Source organism: Elephas maximus, chromosome 3 (assembly GCF_024166365.1).
Source record: "Elephas maximus indicus isolate mEleMax1 chromosome 3, mEleMax1 primary haplotype, whole genome shotgun sequence".
Classification (NCBI taxonomy): Eukaryota; Metazoa; Chordata; class Mammalia; order Proboscidea; family Elephantidae; genus Elephas; species Elephas maximus.
Window position 1 is genome coordinate 178,620,066 of NC_064821.1, and position 18,774 is coordinate 178,638,839.

The window sequence follows — 18,774 nt, forward strand, 5'->3', positions numbered from 1 at the left end:
TTCACTTCCTTCTGAGTCTTCTATCCACTCACAGTTTCAAAATCGCTTCCACATTTTAGGTATCTGTTAGAGTAGTACCTCACTCTCTTGGTACCAAATTCTGCTTTAGTTATCTAGTGCTGCTATAACTGAAACACCACAAGTGCATGGCTTTAACAAAGAGAAATTGATTCTGTCATAGTCTAGCAGGCTACAAGTCCAAATTCAGTGCATCCACTCCAGGGGAAGGCTTTCTCTCTCTGTCGTCTCTGGAGGAAGGTACTTGTCATCAATCTTCCCTTGGTCTAGGAGCTTTTCTGCACAGGAACCCCAGGTCCAAAGGACACGCTGTGTTCCCAGTGCCTCTTTCTTGGTGGTATGAGGTCCCCACTGTCTTCTTGCTTCTCTTTCATTTTATCTCTTGTAAGATAAAACATTTTGGTGGTGCCGGCCACACTCCAGGGAAACTCCCTTTACATTGGATCAGGGATGTGACCTTAGTAAGGGTGTTACAATCCCACCCAAATCCTCTTTAACATAAAATTACAATCACAAAATGGAGGACAACCACACAACATTGGGAATCATAACCTAACCAAGTTCACACATATTTTGGGGGGACACAATTCAGGCCATGACAGACAGCAAACGTACTTGATAAATGTGGTGTGTATTATGACTGCTCCACCAGCTGGCCTTTCCCCCATCTCTCTCCCTCTCCTAAGGCCTCCTTATTCTTTGAGGCACTACAATATTGAAATTAGGCCAATTAATAACCCTACAATAGCCTTTAAGTGTTCAAGTGAAAGGAAGAGTCACACATCTCTCATTTTAAATCAAAAGTTAGAAATGATTAAGCTTAGTTAAGAAGGCTTGTCAAAAGCCAAGATAGGCTGAAAGCTAGGCCTCTTGAGCCAAATGGTTAGCCAAGTTGTGAATGCAAAGGAAAAGTTCTTGAAGGAAATTAAAAGCACTACTCCAGTGAACACACAAACGATAAGAAAGGAAACAGCATTATTACTGATATGGAGAAAGTTTTAGTGGTCTGAATAAAAGATCAAACCAGCCACAGCATTCCCTTAAGCTAAAACCTAGTCCACAGCACGGCCCTAACTCTCTTCAATTCTATGAAGGCTGAGAGAGGTGAAGAAACTACAGAAGAAAAATTGGAAGCTAGCAGAGGTTGGCTCATGAAGTTTAAGGAAAGAAGCCATCTCCATAACATAAATGTACAAAATGAACCAGCAAGTGCTGATGTAGAAGCTGCAGCAAGTTATCTAGAAGATCTACCTAAGGTAATGAAGGTGGCTACACTGAACAACAGATTTTCAATGTAGGCAAACAATCTTATATTAGAAGAGGCTAGGAGTTTCATAGCTAGAGAGGAGAAGTCAATGCCTGGCTTCAAAGCTTCAAAGGACATGCTGACTCTCGTGTTACAGGCTAATGAAGCTGGTGACTTTAAGTTGAATCCAATGCTTATTTACCATTCCAAAAATCCTTGGGCTCTTAAGAATTATGCTGAATCTACTCTGCCTGTGCTCTGTAAATGGAACAACAAAGCCTGGATGACAGCACATCTGTTTTCAACATGGTTTACTGAATATTTTAAGCCCACTGTTGAGACCTATTGCTCAGAAAAAAAAAAAAAAAAATTCCTTTCAAAATATTACTGCTCACTGACAATGCACCTGGTCACCCAAGAGCTCTGATAGAGATATACCATGAGATTAATGTTGTTTTTATGCCTGCTAACACAACATCCATTCTGCAGCCCATGGGTCAAGGAACAATTTCAACTTTCAAGTCTTATTTAAGAAATACACTTAGTAAGGCTCTAACTGCCATAGATAGTTATTCCTCTGATGGATCTGGGCAAAGTAAATTGAAAACCTTTTGGAAAGGATTCCCCATTCTAGATGTCATTAATAACATCCATGATTCATGTGACAAGGTAAAAATATCAACATTAACAGGATTTTGGAAGAAGTTGATTCCAAACTTCATGGATGACTTTGAGGGGTTCAAAACTTCAGTGGAGGAAGTAACTGCAGATGTGCTGGAAATAGCAAGAGAACTAGAATTAGAAGTGAAGCCTGAAGATATGACTGAATTGCTGCAATCTCATTATATAACTTTAACGGATGAGGAGTTGCTTCTTATGGATGAGCAAAGAAAATGGTTTCTTGAGATGGCATCTACCCCTGGTGAAGATGTTGTGAACATTATTGAAATGACAACAAAGGATTTATCACATAAACTTATTTGATTAAGCAATGGCAGGGTTTGAGAGGATTGACTCCAATTTTGAAAGAAGTTCTACTGTGGGTAAAACACTATCAAACTGCATCACATGCTACAGAAAAATCTTTCGTGAAAGGAAGAGTCAGTTGATGCAGCAAACTTCATTGTTGTCTTATTATAAGAAATTGCCACAGATTTGCTGAAGGCTCAGATGATGGTTAGCTTTTTTAGCAATAAAGTTTTTTTTTAATTAAGGTACGCACATTGCTTTTTAGACATAGTGCTATTGCACACTTAATAGACTACAGTGTAGTATAAACATAACTTTCATATGTTCTGGAAAAGCAGTGCAATATTTGCTTTATTGCGGTGGTCTGGAACTGAGCCCAAAATATCTCCAAGGTATGCCTGCACTCAGAATCTGAAAAGAATTATCGATAATGTTAGCAGGTGAAGAACATCCATAAAATCAGGAGAACAATCTACATGACTTTTCAAAACTTAATATTTTTCTTAGTGAGGGAATATTAACTTTTCAAGCATCTAGCATTATATATATGTAAACAGTCCTCATTCACGTGTTATTTGATTAGGATTAGATCTTGTTTCTGAGGTACTTCCCTTATAGAAGGAAAATAATAACGAGAGCCAATTCACAGTCAAAATATTGCCTTAAATATTTATTTGCAAGTATTTTTAATGTTTCAATTTCAAAAAGAAATAGGGCATTCAATTCAACTGTTTTTCACCCCAAAGTTTTTAGTAGTTTAACTTTCTGTATTTAAACTGAAGAAGTTATTTGGAAATTCAATGCCCATGAATTGAAGAAACAGACTTCACTCCCTCTTCCATCAAATCGTGTGATTAGTGACTACAAGAGTAGCTTTCCCCTTCCATAATCAAATATTTTTTGAACCTGATTAAACACCAAAGAAACTAATTTGCATCCCTTTCCTTTTTATGTAAACTAAATCTTATGAAAGAGAATAACAGTACAGGTGGGAAAAATGTAATCCATTCATTCAACAAGTACTGTCTACTTTTTGCCAAGCACTATGGATGATATTCAGGATACAAAGAGAGAGGCTTATATTATTTATTACATGAGTGGGTAATAACAATAATAAAAAAAAAAAGATAAAATAATTTAAGATAGTGATAAGAACTAGTATGAAATAATAGGATAATAAAACAGAGAGCGACTTTCTGGTCAGTGTATTTTAGCCTGGATAGTCAGGGAAGGCATCTCTGAGGAAGTGATTTTCAGCAGTGAATTGAAAGGTTAGAAAGAGCCCGTCACTGGAAGATCTGAGAAAGCAATCTTGATGGAGGAAATAGCAAAAGTTAAAGTCCAAGGTAGAAAAAACTTAGAATATTCAGGGAACACACACACAAAGTCAATTTGGCTAAAGTATGCATGCGAAAAAAAAAATTTTTTTTTTTTTTTTTTTTCCGAAGGGGAGGTAAAATGAGATGATTAAGACCAGAGAGGTAGGCCAGGCCATGTAAAGCCTTGTAGAGCATGAGGAAAAAGGGAGTCATTGAGGCTGTAGGAACAGGAGGTGACATACTCTGATATAATTTAGAAGAAAGTTACTCATGCTGCTCTGAAGAAATTGGATTATAGTAGGGTAAGAGTGGAGGCAGGGAGATCAGTTAGAGGACTTTTTTAGTGGTCCAGCAAAGAGGCTAGGTGGTCTGGACTAGGGCGCAGAACTCAGATGCAATAAGATTCAGATGTAAAAAGGCAATAGGTTTATGGAGAGATTAAAGTTGATGAATGAGGAAAAGAGAGATATTAAAGATAGATTTTTGGTAATGATACTATTTATTAAAATGAGGAAAAGTGAGGAAGTACCAGCTTTGGGAAGGGGTATCAAGAGTGTTATAAAAACCAAACCCGATGCTGTCGAGTTGATTCTGACTCCTCGTGACCCTATAGGACAGAGTAGAACTTCCCTGTAGGGTTTCCAAGGAGTGGCTGGTGGATTTGAACTTATGACCTTTTGTTTAGCAACTGTAGCTCACTGTAGCTCTTAACTACTGTGCCATTATTCCTTTATCAGTCTTAATGCTCTCCTTTGGCACCTTTGGTACCTTTCTCCAACCCACCAGCTGACACCAAGCATCCTGTCCACTGAAAAACTAAAAAGTCCCTTGTTCTTTACGATCAATTTCATATGTCCATGATTTTCCAAGTGCTTTTCTTCTTTCTGTGATCCCTTTCCACCACCCTTGTGTAGCCGGGAACTACGTTGACTCACATATGTAGATGAAGCAACGTCTTTGTGAAGTTTACCCTGATCTACCTAGGCCTAGTTAATAATTCCTCTTCTGTATGGCAACTTTTTAACATATTTCACAGTACTAAACTGTATTTGATTTATACTGTAAATATATTGTAAATAATTATTTACATGTCCACTCTTCTGGGTCGAACTTGTTTTTTTTTATTTTTTTTACTCTTCTGGATCAAACTTCTTGAAGGTAGATTTCAGGTGCAATATTCCCAGCATCTAGCAAAATGGCTGGCATAATGGCATATGTGTTCAATAAATGATTGCAACATACAAACTCTAAGTGCCAGTTATTGTGCAAGATATTGACATAACATGGGTTATGTTCTCACTGATTATTTTTTTAAATAAATGAACACTTTGACAAAAATTGCATAATACACTCTCCACTCTAGTCCTTGCAAAAACTTTGTACACATGAAGGAATTAAGGTCCAGAGAGCTTGAATAAATTGAGTGAATTGTCCAAGCTCCTAAGGTAAGTGACAAAGCTAGAATTTGATAACAGGTGTGACTATTCTCTATATTACATCAGTGTTTCTGATAGAGTTCTAGAACTGTGATGTGCAGTATGGTAGTCACTAGGAACTTTTCACTATTGAGCATTTGAAATATGGCTAGTTAGAACCAAGACGTACTATAATAGTACAATACACGTCAGACTTCTAAGATTTAGTACAAAAAATGTAAAAACTCATTAATAATTTTTATATGGATTCCATGTTGAGATGACAATATTTTGGGGGTACATTAGACTAAATAAAAGTTATTATTAACATTAATTTCCCTTGTTTCTTTTTATTTCTTTTAACGTAGCTAATAAAAAAGTTAAAATTACATATGGAGTCTGCATAATACTTCTACTGAATAGCACTGTTGTAGAGATTATGTCACAAAAAGGACACACTCACCCACAAATCTAAATAACAGTAATAAAAGGAAGGATATGATCATTATCTTAAGGGGACACTGCAATTTAAAGTTTGGGTGCATGAAGAATGACAATCCCATTATCACTAACAATATAATCTCAAGGTAGATTGGTTTAGGGAAACTGAAGAGCTAATACGGAGACATACAGAGTTTGAGGCACCACTTTTAAACTCAAATGGAAGTATAAAAGCAATAAAAACACAATAGTTATTAACGAAGAAGTAGGATGACTTGGAAGTTTCCAAGGAACAGTGGTAGTTTCAGAAATGGCACACAAAACATTTAACAACCTACTTAGCACAGACACTGACCAATCAGATGCCATCCACAAACAGCTAGTATATAGAGAGCTATGTACACTGGTTGAATTATCAGGCCTGGAAAGCTGGTTCCTTGGGAGTTGAAAAGGTACCAGGTCAAATGTTGAATATGAAGTCACAACATTGAGCAGAGCCAATTAGTATACATAAATGGTGAAACAGGGAGATAGAGGGGGTGCCTTCAAGCAGGGAGAGGAGTTTTATTACTGTAAAAAAAAAAAAAAAAAAAAAAAAATTGCTGTTCAATCGATTCCAACTCCTAGTTACCTATAGAACAGAGTAGAGCTGCCCCACAGGTTTTCCTGGGCTGTAAATCTTTACTGAAGCAGACTGCTACATCTTCTTTCCATGGAGCAGCTGGTGGGTTCCAACCACCGACCCTTTGATTTACAGCCCAGCACTTAACAACTGTGCTGCCAGGGCTCCTTACCATACAAAGGTTTCCAAAAACAAAATGAAAGGAAGATTTGCAAGGAGGATGAGAAACTAACGGAATGTGAATGAATATTAGGAAGGGAATAGAGAAATACACGGGTTTGTACCCTCGAGGGTGGACAGTGAAGGTCTGATGGTGGTAAAAAGTTGAGAGAGAGAAGGGACGTCATTGGAACTTCATATTTGCCTCAAATGTTAAAGTGTGGTGGCTAAGAACATGTCCTTAGGAGTTAGACAAACCATAGTTTAAATCCTGCCCTTGTCATTTATGAGTTTTATGACGCTGGCAAATAAAGTTATTTCCCTAAAATTAATTTATTTAACTATGAAGTAAAAAAATAGAAAAGTAATATTTACCTCATAGAGTTGTTATCATGATTAAATGAAATCATGAAAATAAACCTGTTATCTCACTGCATCGACACAGTAAAAACTTAATATATTTGGTTTCTCTAATGTTGTTGTTATTGTTGCATTGTTATTTTAATGCTGGTTTCTATTAAATTGACTTTAAACTCATGTTCTCTTCTTACCGTCTTTTATCTCTTGGATATTCTGCCTTTCCATTCCATTTCCCAGATTCTAATAATATTTTCCACTTCTCAGAAGTATTTCACAACCCCCCAGAGGAACAGAAATGAAGATGAGAAGAAACTGGTAATGTTTTCTAACTTTTTTTTTTTTAACCTCTTTAGGACTTCTGGAAGACCACACGCTGGTTTTGAAATATATTCGTCATTGCTTCATCCATTAAATCCTGAACTGATCTTCTAAATAAAAAAAAAAAAAGCAGTGTTTTTTCTCAATACGTCTTATGATAATGCTAAAATGCAGAATAACTTGCAGACATAATAGAAGTTTTATTAAATAAAGAATTTCAGAATAGGTGGAGATATATAATCACGTAATGAGTTTCTAGTAAGGGCCAGGCATTGTCAGGATTTTTTCTCACTTAATCTTGATTTTTAGCTCAAACAACCAATCTAAAGACCTACAGTCCCCATAGGAGAGATATTAAACAACTAAAGTATATTCATATCTTGTGCAATAAAATTTGCAAACAAATCCTTGACATTTTTGGCATCCAAAACAAATCAAAAATAAGGAATTGAAATCGTTGTTTTATGCAAATTTCCTGAGTAAAAAAAAAAATTTTTTTTATTTTCCTGAGTAGCTATCCTAAAATGTTTCTCCAAAAAGAAGCTATTCACAGTTATTAATATTAATATCAATGCTCATTTGCTAACAGGTTATATTTCCTGGATTTCCTTTTACTGTAAAGCTCTAATGGTTACTGTAATATGCCAAGTTAGATGTCTTGAAAATTCTTAAAAATATGAAATAGGACACTTGATAATGTCCTAAAACAAAACAATACCCCTTAAGGATAGAATATATAAATACAAGTAACATTAAAATTTTTAATAGAAAGGATTTTAATGTCACATCTATATATGTTATTTTATCACTTATATTTATACTCTCCAAGTATTTTAACTTTTTTTCTTTTCACTTTTCCCAGTTTCTCATTTTCTAGAGCATTAAGTAGTATTAGTACAGGACATGGTCAAATTGGTAGTTTCTCAATATCATAATTCCTCTGAATTTTACATTGAATTATGTAAAATTTTCTTAAAACAGTATTCCCTCACCCTCCAAGCTCCCCCCCCCCCCATAAAAAGAACCTAAGTTTTGGATAATAAGTCATATAGGAAGGTTAGAGAAAAGAAGGCAAAGATAATCGAGTTTTCCTACCAGATTTCTGAAATCACAGAAACGTTTTGACCCAAGGTTCAGATACATTCAAACACAAATAGTACATTTTGTGCTGCTAGACACTGAAATCTGAGTAGTCAACAAACCTAAAATAGATTGTGAAATTTAGAGCTCTATCAGGTCATAAGACAGATGTCATTTACCAAAAAAAAGAAGAGGAGGAGGAGGAGCTATATGATAATCAAAAACATTAGAATAGCTTACCACATCAACTTCTTTAAATCAGCAATCTCTCTAACATACAGTTCAGCGTTTTTCAATTATAAAATAACAAAAATCCTGTAGTTATGATTTTGCTTTCTCTTCACTTGGGGAACTAAATCTTGGATTTAGGACTTTAGGGATTTTTCTCTAATCCTCTCCCTTTCAATATGTGCTTGGACAGCTGTGTTCCAGTTCTCCAGATCTGATCTGTGTGGTCTATTCTGAGCTTCACAGTGGAACCAGATTGGCCGCTAGCTATCACTCCGGTTTTGTCAGCAAACCACTGTCTTCCCTCCCCTGCTTGATTTGCTGCCTGGCTGGCCGCCTTTTCTAATTACACTGTGCCTCTTCAGTTGTTTGCTTTCTCTTTGTATTCTACAATTTCTCTCCAAAACTAAACTTACCTTTTTTTTGGGGGGGGGCAGTTATACCAATATATAGGAAAGAACTTTTGCTAAAATAACCTTCAAGACACAGATTAACATATGATCATGTCAAATTAGTTAAATAAACGTGTGTGACCAGAATGATAAACAAAGTCTCCAAATCAGAAAACTCTAATTTGGAGTCCCAGGCTTGCTATCTACTATGTAAACCTTAGAAAAACATTGTGCTCGTGGATTTTTTTTAGGTCCTCAATTAGAAAATAGGAATTACAGTACTGTTGATAAAAATGACAATAAAAAACAGCTAACAATTGTAACTCTGTGTATTGAATTTTACTGTGTGCCATTTCCATGCAGTATCACTTTGATTCCTCACACACATATACGCAAATCTTGCAAGAAGGAATTATGCTAATCTCCAGTTTTAAAATAAGGGAATTGAGACACTTAAATATTAATATAATTTGTCCAAGGTCACACAGCTAGTAAGCTTTGGGACTGAAGTTCAAAACTGAGCAGTCTACTCCACTGTGAGTTCTTAGCCACTACTCAGTCCAATTTGTCTATCTCACTAGGTTGTTTTGAAAAAAAAAAAAAAAATATATATATATATATATATATATAAAATATGTGAAAATATTCTGGAATCTGGAAGATTCTATTTGTGACAGTATTAATACATTTAGAAACTTGCAAAAGAATTATGGGTTATTTTTCTTGTTTTTCAATTTTTCACTCCAAAGGAAATGTATTTTTCTGTTACAGTTTTTATTCTTGATCCCATATTCACCCATAAAATGTATTATTGTTCATAAGCATTCAGTGTCCCTTCCTGCAGATAAATTATACATATCTGTTCTGTTGAATTCGGGAGTCTCATGTAATTTGCCTTGGCAACTAAATAAATGCAAGCAGAGGTAGTATGTTTTACTTTGGGGCCTCTCGGATTGTTAAAGCATGTGTCAAAATGAAGCCTCTGTGACAGATTGCAAAGTGACTAATATGAAGAGTCCCCTTGTTGACCTGTATAAAAATGGTGTGGTGGAGGCATCTGACCTCCTCTAACCTCACAAGAGGGAAGGAGAATCAAGATCAATAGCCCAAGGCTGATTCCTACGAGGTGGAGGTCAAACCTTCCAACCTTTTTATCAATTCTGTCCCTCCCATGGCACTCTCTACTTCTCTGCTGGGTTCGACAATTTGTTCCAATGGCCACACAAAACTCACAGACCATACGTACAGTTATGGGGTTTATTAAGGAAGTAACAGCTTACAATTCAAGATATAGTTCTTTGGTCAGGACAGCCTTTTCTCAGCCCTGCCCACAAGCAGTCCCTCTCTCTGGCCCTCAGCCCCTCTGCCCCTCAGCCCCTCTGCCCCTCAGCCTGGCCTCTGCCCTGCTCAAACAAGTGTTACAAAGCTCTTTAATCCCGCCAATAAGTGCCCAGAGGCCCCCCACTCCATCAGTAAGCCTCAACCAAAAGGCACTCAGCTTTCTCACTCTGTGAATCTGAAAGCCTAGCTCCATCGACAAGTGCCCAGAGGCACCCCACTCCACCAGCAAGCCTCCTGCCTGAAGGCACTTAGCTCTCCTGCTCCATGGACTGGAAAGTTCACTTCCTGCCAGTCTCCTGATTCTGCTGCCTCTGCTGCTACTGCTTCTCTGCTGCTGCTGCTGCTGCTGCTTCTTGCTGTCTTGCCTCCTCTGGTGTATAACTCTTTCTCTCTGTCTCCTGGATCTAAGAGGGTCTCAGTATAGGGATCCAAGGTCCAAAGGATGTATGTATTCCATTCCTAACTCTTCTTCTTAGTAGTAGCAGGTGTCCCCCTGCCCTGGCATTGGCTCTCTTTTAAGCCTAGCAGAATGGCAAAACTGACCAGTCCCCTCATTAGGAGTCCATACACCTTATTTGCATGGTACCATTCCACAAGGGTTCCACACACCTTATTTGCACTATTAGCAAGCGGTCTAATCCCCTTGGTGGGACATAAGCACCTTATTTGCATAGTCCCACTCAATCATTCTGTGGCAGTTACAAGTTCATGGCTAGGAAGGGTATAAAAAAGTGATCTATCGCTCACAATAGAGTCCCGGACAAAGCTGGAGAAAAATGTAGAACAAAATTCTATCTCAAAAAGAAAGACCAGACTTGCTGGCCTGACAAAGACTGGAGAAATCAGAGAGTATGGCCCCCAGACACCCTTTCAGCTCAGTAATGAATTCACTCCTGAGGTTCACCCTTCAGCCAACGATTGGAGAGGCCCATAAAAAAATGAGACTAAAGGGGCAAACCAGCCTTGGTGCAAGGACTAGAAGGCAGGGGCGGAAAGGAAAGCTGGTAATAGGGAACCCAAGATTGAGAAGGGGGAGTGTTGACATGTCATGGGGTTGTTAACCAATGTCATAAAACAATATGTGTACTAACTGTTTAAAGAGTAACTAGTTCTGTAAACCTCCACCTAAAGTACAATTCAAAAAAAAAAAAAAAGGGATCCATTGCACCACAACCTGGGATAAACATGAGGAATACACTTGGTTATTTTAAGCCACTGATTTATTTATTTTTGCTTTTTGTTATTGCAGCATAACCTGTTCTATCCTGATTTGTACAACCACTAAATTTCCTTTACCTCTTTGATTCATAAGATATTCTATATGGCATTTTGTTTCCCGTAGGGCAGTCAAGAGAAGAATAAACTATAGGATCAGAGAGTATTAACACTGATGGTGACATTGGAATAAACTAACCCAGTAGTTTCCAGACTCAGTCCTAAGCAACAAAATTTCCAAAAATTGTATAAAAATATATTTTAATGTAAAAAGTAACTTTACACAAAAATCTACTATGAGTGCATTTTCCTTGTCTTTTTTGGCATTTGGCATCACTTAGCTAAATCCAATCATTTTATGTATTGATGTAGAAAACAAGATACAGCAATGTGATAATTAGCATTTACATTAAACAAATAACTTCTTTAAAAAAATTGCATGGTAGAAAATTGAAAAAAAAAATAATGCAGGCATAATTTGGGCACTTCACAGTGATTTTTTTTTCTGTCTTAACTCCTGCCAACATCTGTGATTACTTAAATTTTCACTGAATAAGATATTCAAAATCCTAGCTTCTTAGTTTCTTTACTTCAATTCCAATGGCTTTCACTTCCACCAGACTTCCACAACCATTCACAAGATCCTTCTTCTGAAATCCTACATTCGTATGTACACTGTCTTACCACAACTTCCTGTTTGAGCTATTGCTCAGTTATTGCCATTTATTAAGATTCCATTTATTCCCTCTATTTTTCTAGAGTTATCTTCTTTCTGCTTTTTTCATTTCCCTCCCTGACTTAAACTTTTAAGCAGCACTGTACAATAGAAATATAACATGAGCCACATTCATAATTTTAAATTTTCTGTGGACACATTTAAACAAATAAAAAAAAGAGACAAGCCCATAACCCACTGACATTGAGTCGAATACAACCCAAGTGATCCTGTAGGATAGAGTAGAGCTGCTCCATAGGATTTCCAAGGCTGATTTCTTTTTAATATTTTATTGTTTTTGGTGAAAGTTTACACAGGAAACTTCTCATTTAACAATTTTTTTTTTTTTAATACATATTGTTCAATGACATTGGTTATATTCTTCACAATATATCAGCATTCTCTTTATTTTGGTTATTGTTTCCATTAATCTAGCTTCCCTGTTCCCCCTAGGCTTCTCATCTTTGGTCTTGGGTAAATGTTAACCAATTTGGTTTCATACAGACAATTATTTTGAGAAGCACAGTACTCACAAGTAATATTATCTGTTTTATGGGCCAATCTGTCATTTGGCTAAAAGGCGACCTCTGGGAGTGGTTTGAGTTCCAAGACTGAAGGGTACCTCAGGGTAATAGTGCCAAGGGTTCATCTAGTCTCCACCAGTCCAGTAAGTCTGGCCTCCCTTTAGGAATTTGAGTTTTGTTCTATATTTTTCTCCCTTCTATCTGGGACCATCTATGGGGTCCCTGGTTGGAATGGTCAGTATTGATAGGTGGGCACCATCTAGTCCTGGTCTCAAGTAGGTGATGTCATTGTTTGTGTAGACTATTGGTTCTGTAGACTAGTTTCTTCTTTGAATCTTTAGTTTCCTTCTTTCTCGTTGGCTCTGGATGAGTAGAGACCAATAGATGTATCTTAAATGGCCACTTGCAAGCTTTTAAGACCCCAGGGGCTACTCACCAAACTAGGATGTAGAACATCATCTTTATGGACTATTTTGTGTCAAAGACTGTAATCTTTACAAAAGCAGACTGCCACATCTTTCTCATGTGGAGCGAGTGGTGGGTTCAAATCACTGACTTTTTAGTTAGCAGCCAAGCACTTAAGTACTGTTCCAACAGGGCTCCTCACTGGACACACTTAAACAATTAAAAAAAGAGAGAGATGAAATTAATTTAATAATGTATTTTATTTAACCCAATATATCCAAAGTATTATCACTTTGATATGTAATTAATATAAATGTTATTAATTATATATATATATATGTGTGTGTGTTCATACTAAGACTTCAAAAGACAGTCTGTATTTTACTGGACTTGCCACATTTCAAGTATTCAAAAGCTACACGTGGATATCTTCTACTATACTAGACAGCTCAGCTCAAGAGTTGAGCCCTTCAACTATTTCTTGACAACATCTTCAATTATTCTCATTCTAGCTGTTCCTGTTTCATATTGTTATGTGTTGTGTAACCCCATGCTCAGCTGCAGATCAGACCATTGTGATCCATAGGGTTTTCATTGGCTGATTTTCAGAAGTAGATTTCCAGGCCTTTCTTCCTAGTCTGTCTTAGTCTAGAAGTTCTGCTGAAACTTGTTCAGCATCATAACAACAGAGAAGGCTCCACTGACAGATGAATGGTGGCTCACATGAGGTGCACTTGCAGAGAATGAAACATGGGTCTCCTGCGTTCAAAAAACTAAACCCATTGCCATCAAGTCAATTCCTATTCATAGTGACCCTAGAGGACAGAGTAGAACCACCCCATAGGGTTTCCAAGGAGGGCCTGGTGGATTTTAACTGCCGATCTTTTGATTAACAGCTGTAGCTCTTAACCACTATGCCACCAGGCTTTCTGAGTCTCCCACATAGGTGAGAATTCTACCACTGAAAAACCACTGCGCTTTCTGTTGTATAGTCCTAATGAAGACCAAGTATTAAACTAATTTCTTGTTTTTATTTGTGTTTTCCCACGACTACGCCAAATTGCTGAATGCAACTAGAGGGAAAAAACAAATTCCAAACAGATCTTTAATGTCAACTGAATCTTAACCTGTTATCCTTCCAGAGTCTATTGTGGTTATAGAATGATTTAAGATAGCTTTTACTCTCCTGCATCCTCATGCCCAGGGCAATCTCTCACACCTCAACTTTATCCCCAAACCAAACAAAAACCAAACCCAGTGCCATCGAGTTAATTCCTACTCATAGTGACCCTATAAGACAGAGTAGAACTGCCCCATAGAGTTTCCAAGGAACGCCTGGTGGATTCGAACTGCCGACCCTTTGGTTAGCAGCCATAGCACTTAACCACTACGCTACCAGGGTTTCCACTTTATCCCCACCCTCAGATAAATGGATGATCTTTTCTTCTGATTGATGGAGTAAATGTCAGCCTTCTGATATCCTGCCATTTTGACCAGAAACTTATCTAAAAACACAAATTCTTTTTTTTTTAAAAAGTAAAAATGATACTTTTCTTCCTCTTGAAGACATTTTTTAAATCAATTCCCATAGCTATAGCCCAAATTAGAGGAGCCCTGGCAGAGAGTGGTTAAGTGCTTGGCTGCTAACCAAAAGGTCTGCAGTTTGAATCCACCAGCTGCTTCTTGGAAACTCTATGGGGGCACTTCTACGCTGTTCTATAGGGCTGCTATTTGTCAGAATCAACTCCATGGCAACGGGTATAGCCTAAATTAAGATCCTCATTACCCTTCATAAGGCCTACTGCAATATTCCCCCAGCTAGTCTCTCTAATTAAGGTCTTGTTCCACACCAATTCATTCCCTGCATTGAAATTAGAGTGATATTTTTAATGCATGTATCTAATTATATGACTTTCCTACTCTCAGATTTTCCAAGGATGAGCTAGACATTATATATGAAAAGTTATTTGTAGGAAGAATTGGTTGTTGAGTGTAAGGGTATCTCTCCAAAGAGAAATTTCATTTGATTCTAGGGAATACTTGAGGTCAGTAATAGACTGGGACCACCTAATGCAAGCTTAAAAGTTGAAATTCCCTGGACCACCCAAGTTCCACAAATATGGGCTGCAAGCATAGGCAAGAACTTATCTTGCAAACATTGCCCATTAGTGGCCCAATTGAGAATGTATAGCTAGAAGTATGAGGGTGGTATCAGATGCCATGCTTTTGTATTTTTTCTGCTTTAAGTTACCAAAAAAACCAACTCTGTTCTGCAGCTCTTTCTTTCAAATGGGCAAGTTCCTCAATGCAGAAATAACTTTGTGTCCTCGGCTTATTGGCTTCTCCTAGATTTTGGTTCCATCACAAGTCTGTCAGTTTGTCATACTGTGGTGGTTTATGTGTTGCTGTGATACTGGAAGTTTTGCAGTAAGTATTTCAAGTACTAGTAGGGTCTCCCTTGGTGGACAGGTTTCAGCAGAGCTTTCAGAGTAAGACAAACTGGGAAGAAGGACCTGGTAGTCTACTTCAGAAAAAACTTGGCCAGTGAAAACCTTATGAATAGCAGCAGAACATTGTCTGATACAGTTCTGGAATATAAGCCTCCCCAGTTGAAAGGCACTCAAAATATAACTAAGGAAGAGCTGCCTCCTCAAAGTATAGAGTCGATCTTAATGACATGGATGGAGTCAAGCTTTTGCTACCTTTATTTGCTGATGTGGCACCACTCAAAATGAGAAGAAACAGCTGCAAACATCCATTAATAATCAGAACCTGGAATGTACGAAGCATGAATCTAGGAAAATTGGAAGTCATCAAAAATGAAATGGAACACATAAAGATCAATATCTTAGGCATTAGTGAGTTGAAATGGACTGGTATTGGCCATTATGAATCAGAAAATCATATGGTCAACTATTCCAGGAATGACATATTGAAGAGAAATGGTGTCACATTCATCATCAAAAAGAACATTTCAAGATCTCGCCCGAAGTACAACACTATCAGTGATAGAATGATATCCACATGCCCACAAGGAAGACCAATTAATACAACCATTATTCAAATTTTTGGACCAACCACTAAGGCCAAAAATGAAGATATTGAAGATTTTGACCAACTTCTTCAGTCTGAAATTGATCAAACATGCGATCAAGATGCATTGATAATTACTGGTGATTGGAATGCAAAAATTGGAAACAAAGAAGGAGAATATGGCTTTTGAGTTAGAAATGACCCTGAAGATCCCATGATAGAATTTTGCAAGACCAATGACTTCTTCATTGTAAATACCTTATGTCAACAACATAAACGGCTACTATGTACGTGAACTTCACCAGATGGAAGACACAAGATTCAAACTGGCTACATCTGGAAAAAGGCAATGGAAAAGTTCAATATCATCAGCCAGAACAAGCCCAGGGGCCAGTTGAAGAACAGACCATCAACTGTTCATACACAAGTTCAAGTTGAAGCTGAAGAAAATTAGAACAAATACACAAGAGCCAAAATACGACCTTGAGCATATCCCAGCTGAATTTGGAGACTATCTTAAGAATACATCTGACGCATCAAACACAAATATCTGAAGACCAGATGAGTTGTGGGAAGACGTCATACATGAAGAAAGCAAAAGGTTGTTAAAAAAACAGGAAAGAAAAAAAAAGACCATAATGGATGTCAGAAGACACTCTGAAACATGCTCTTGAATGTAGAGTAGCTAAAGAGAATGGAAGAAATGATGAAGTAAAAGAGCTGAATAGAAGAATTCAAAGGGCAGTTCAAGAAGACAAAGTGAATTATTTTAATGAAATGTGCAAATACCTGGAGTTAGAAAACCAAAAGGGAAGAACACACTTGGCATTTTTCAAGCTGAAAGAATGGAACAAAAAATTCAAGCCTCGAGTTGCAATTTTGAAGGATTGGAAAATATTGGGCAAAATATTGAATGACGAACGAAGCATCAAATGCAGATGGAAGGAATACACAGAGTCTCTGTACCAAAAAGAATTGGTCAATGTTTAACCATTTTAGAAGGCAGCATATGATGGAGAACTGATGGTATTGAAGAAAGAAGTCCAAGCTGCACTGAAGGTATTGGCGAAAAACAAGGCTCCAGGAATGAAGAGAATGCCAACTGAAATATTTCAACAAACGGATACAGTGCTGGAGTTGCTCGTTTATCTACATCAAGAAATTTGGAGGACAGCTACCTGAACTGAATGGAAGAGATCCATATATATGCCCATTCCAAAGAAAGGCAATCCAACAGAATGCGGAAATTACTGAACAATATCATTAACGTCACACGTAAATAAAATTTTGCTGAAGACCATTCAAAAGTGGCCGCAGCAGTATATCAATTGGGAAATTGTCAGAAGTTCCAGCCAAATTCAGAAGAGGATATGGAACCAGTGATATCATTGCTGATGTCAGATGGATCTTGGCTGAAAGCAGAGAATGCCAGAAAGATGTTTACCTTTGTTTTATTGACTATGCAAAGGCATTTGATGGAGTGAATCATAACAAATTGTGGATAGCATTGTGAATAATGGGAATTCCAGAACGCTTCATTGTACTCATGAGGAACTTGTACATAGCTAGGGGATCCTGCATGGTATAAAAATCAAGAACCGTGTGTGTCAGAATTGCATCCTTTCGACAAGAAAATAGAGAGTGGAGGGAGAGACCAGGCTGTCTCACTAGGGGGAGAGTAATTGGGAGTGTGCAGCAAGGTGTATATGGGTTTTTGTGTGAGAGACTGACTTGATTTGTAAATTTTCACTTAAAGCACAATAAAAAGTATTAAAAAAAAAAATTTCATCCTTTCATCATAATTCTCAATCTGTATGGTGAACAAATAATCCTAAAAGTGGCACTACATGAAGAAGAATGTGGTATCAGTATCAGTTGCTGTTGTTAGGTGCTGTCAAGCCGGTTCCGACTCATAGTGACCCTATGCACAACAGAACAAAACACTGCCCAGTCCTCAACCATCCTTACAATGGTTGTTATGCTTGAGCTCATTGTTGCAGCCCCTGTATCAATCCACCTCGTTGAGGGTCTTCCTTTTTTCCGCTGACCCTGTACTCTGCCAAGCATGATGCCCTTCTCCAGGGACTGATCCCTCCTGACAACATGTCCAAAGTATGTAAGACGTAGTCTCTCCATCTTTGCTTCTAAGGAGCATTCTGGCTGTACTTCTTCCAAGACAGATTTGTTCCTTCTTTTGGCAGTCCATGGTTTATTCAATGTTCTTCATCAACACCACAATTCAAAGGCGTCGATTCTTCTTAGGTCTTCCTTATTCATTGTACAGCTTTCACATGCGTATGATGCAATTGAAAATACCATGGCTTGGGTCAGGCGCACCTTAGTCTTCAAGGTGACATCTTTGCTCTTCAACACTTTGAAGAGATCCTTTGCAGCAGATTTGCCCAATGCAGTGTGTCTTTTGATTTCTTGACCACTGCTTCCATGGCTGTTGATTGTGGGTCCAAGTGAAACAAAATCCTTGACAACTTCAATCTTTTCCCTGTTAATCATGATGTTGCTCATTGGTCCAGTTGTGAGGATTTTTGTTTTCTTTATATTGAGGTGCAATCCATACTGAAGGCTCTGGTCTTTGATCTTTATCAGTAAGTGCTTCAAGTCTTCTTCACTTTCAGCAAGCAAGGTTGTGTCATCTGCATAACACAGGTTGTTAATAAGTCTTCCTTCAATCCTGATGCCCCGTTCTTCTTCATATAGTCCAGCTTCTCGGATTATTTTCTCAGCATACAGATTGAATAGATATGGTGAAAAGACACAGCCCTGATGCACACCTTTCCTGACTTTAAACCAATCAGTATCCCCTTGTTCTGTCTGAAAAACTGCTTCTTGATCTATGTAAAGATTCCTCATGGGCATAATTAAGTGTTCTGGCATTCCCATTCTTCACAATGTTATCCATAATTTGTTATGATCCACACAGTCGAATGCCTTTGCATAGTCAATAAAACACAGGTAA

General features: G+C 37.6%; 1 protein-coding gene across 6 annotated transcripts in view; it reads right to left on the reverse strand.

Moving 5' to 3' along the window:
• The window catches only part of LOC126073501 (pancreatic alpha-amylase-like), a 70,064-nt gene that overhangs the window by 13,828 nt on the left and 37,462 nt on the right, over positions 1-18,774 (reverse strand). Inside the window, exon 1 of one of the 6 annotated variants that reach the window (XM_049880218.1) lies at positions 12,799-12,885. The exons of 1 other annotated variant lie outside the window; for it this stretch is intronic. In XM_049880218.1, coding sequence (XP_049736175.1) covers positions 12,799-12,821 — 23 coding nt within the window. In that variant the 5' untranslated portion in view covers positions 12,822-12,885. Of the gene's footprint in view, positions 1-5,810; positions 5,896-6,740; positions 6,821-7,962; positions 7,985-8,187; positions 8,653-12,798; positions 12,886-18,774 lie in introns of those variants that run through there. 4 more of the 6 variants (XM_049880219.1, XM_049880223.1, XM_049880220.1 and 1 more) reach the window with 4 other exon arrangements.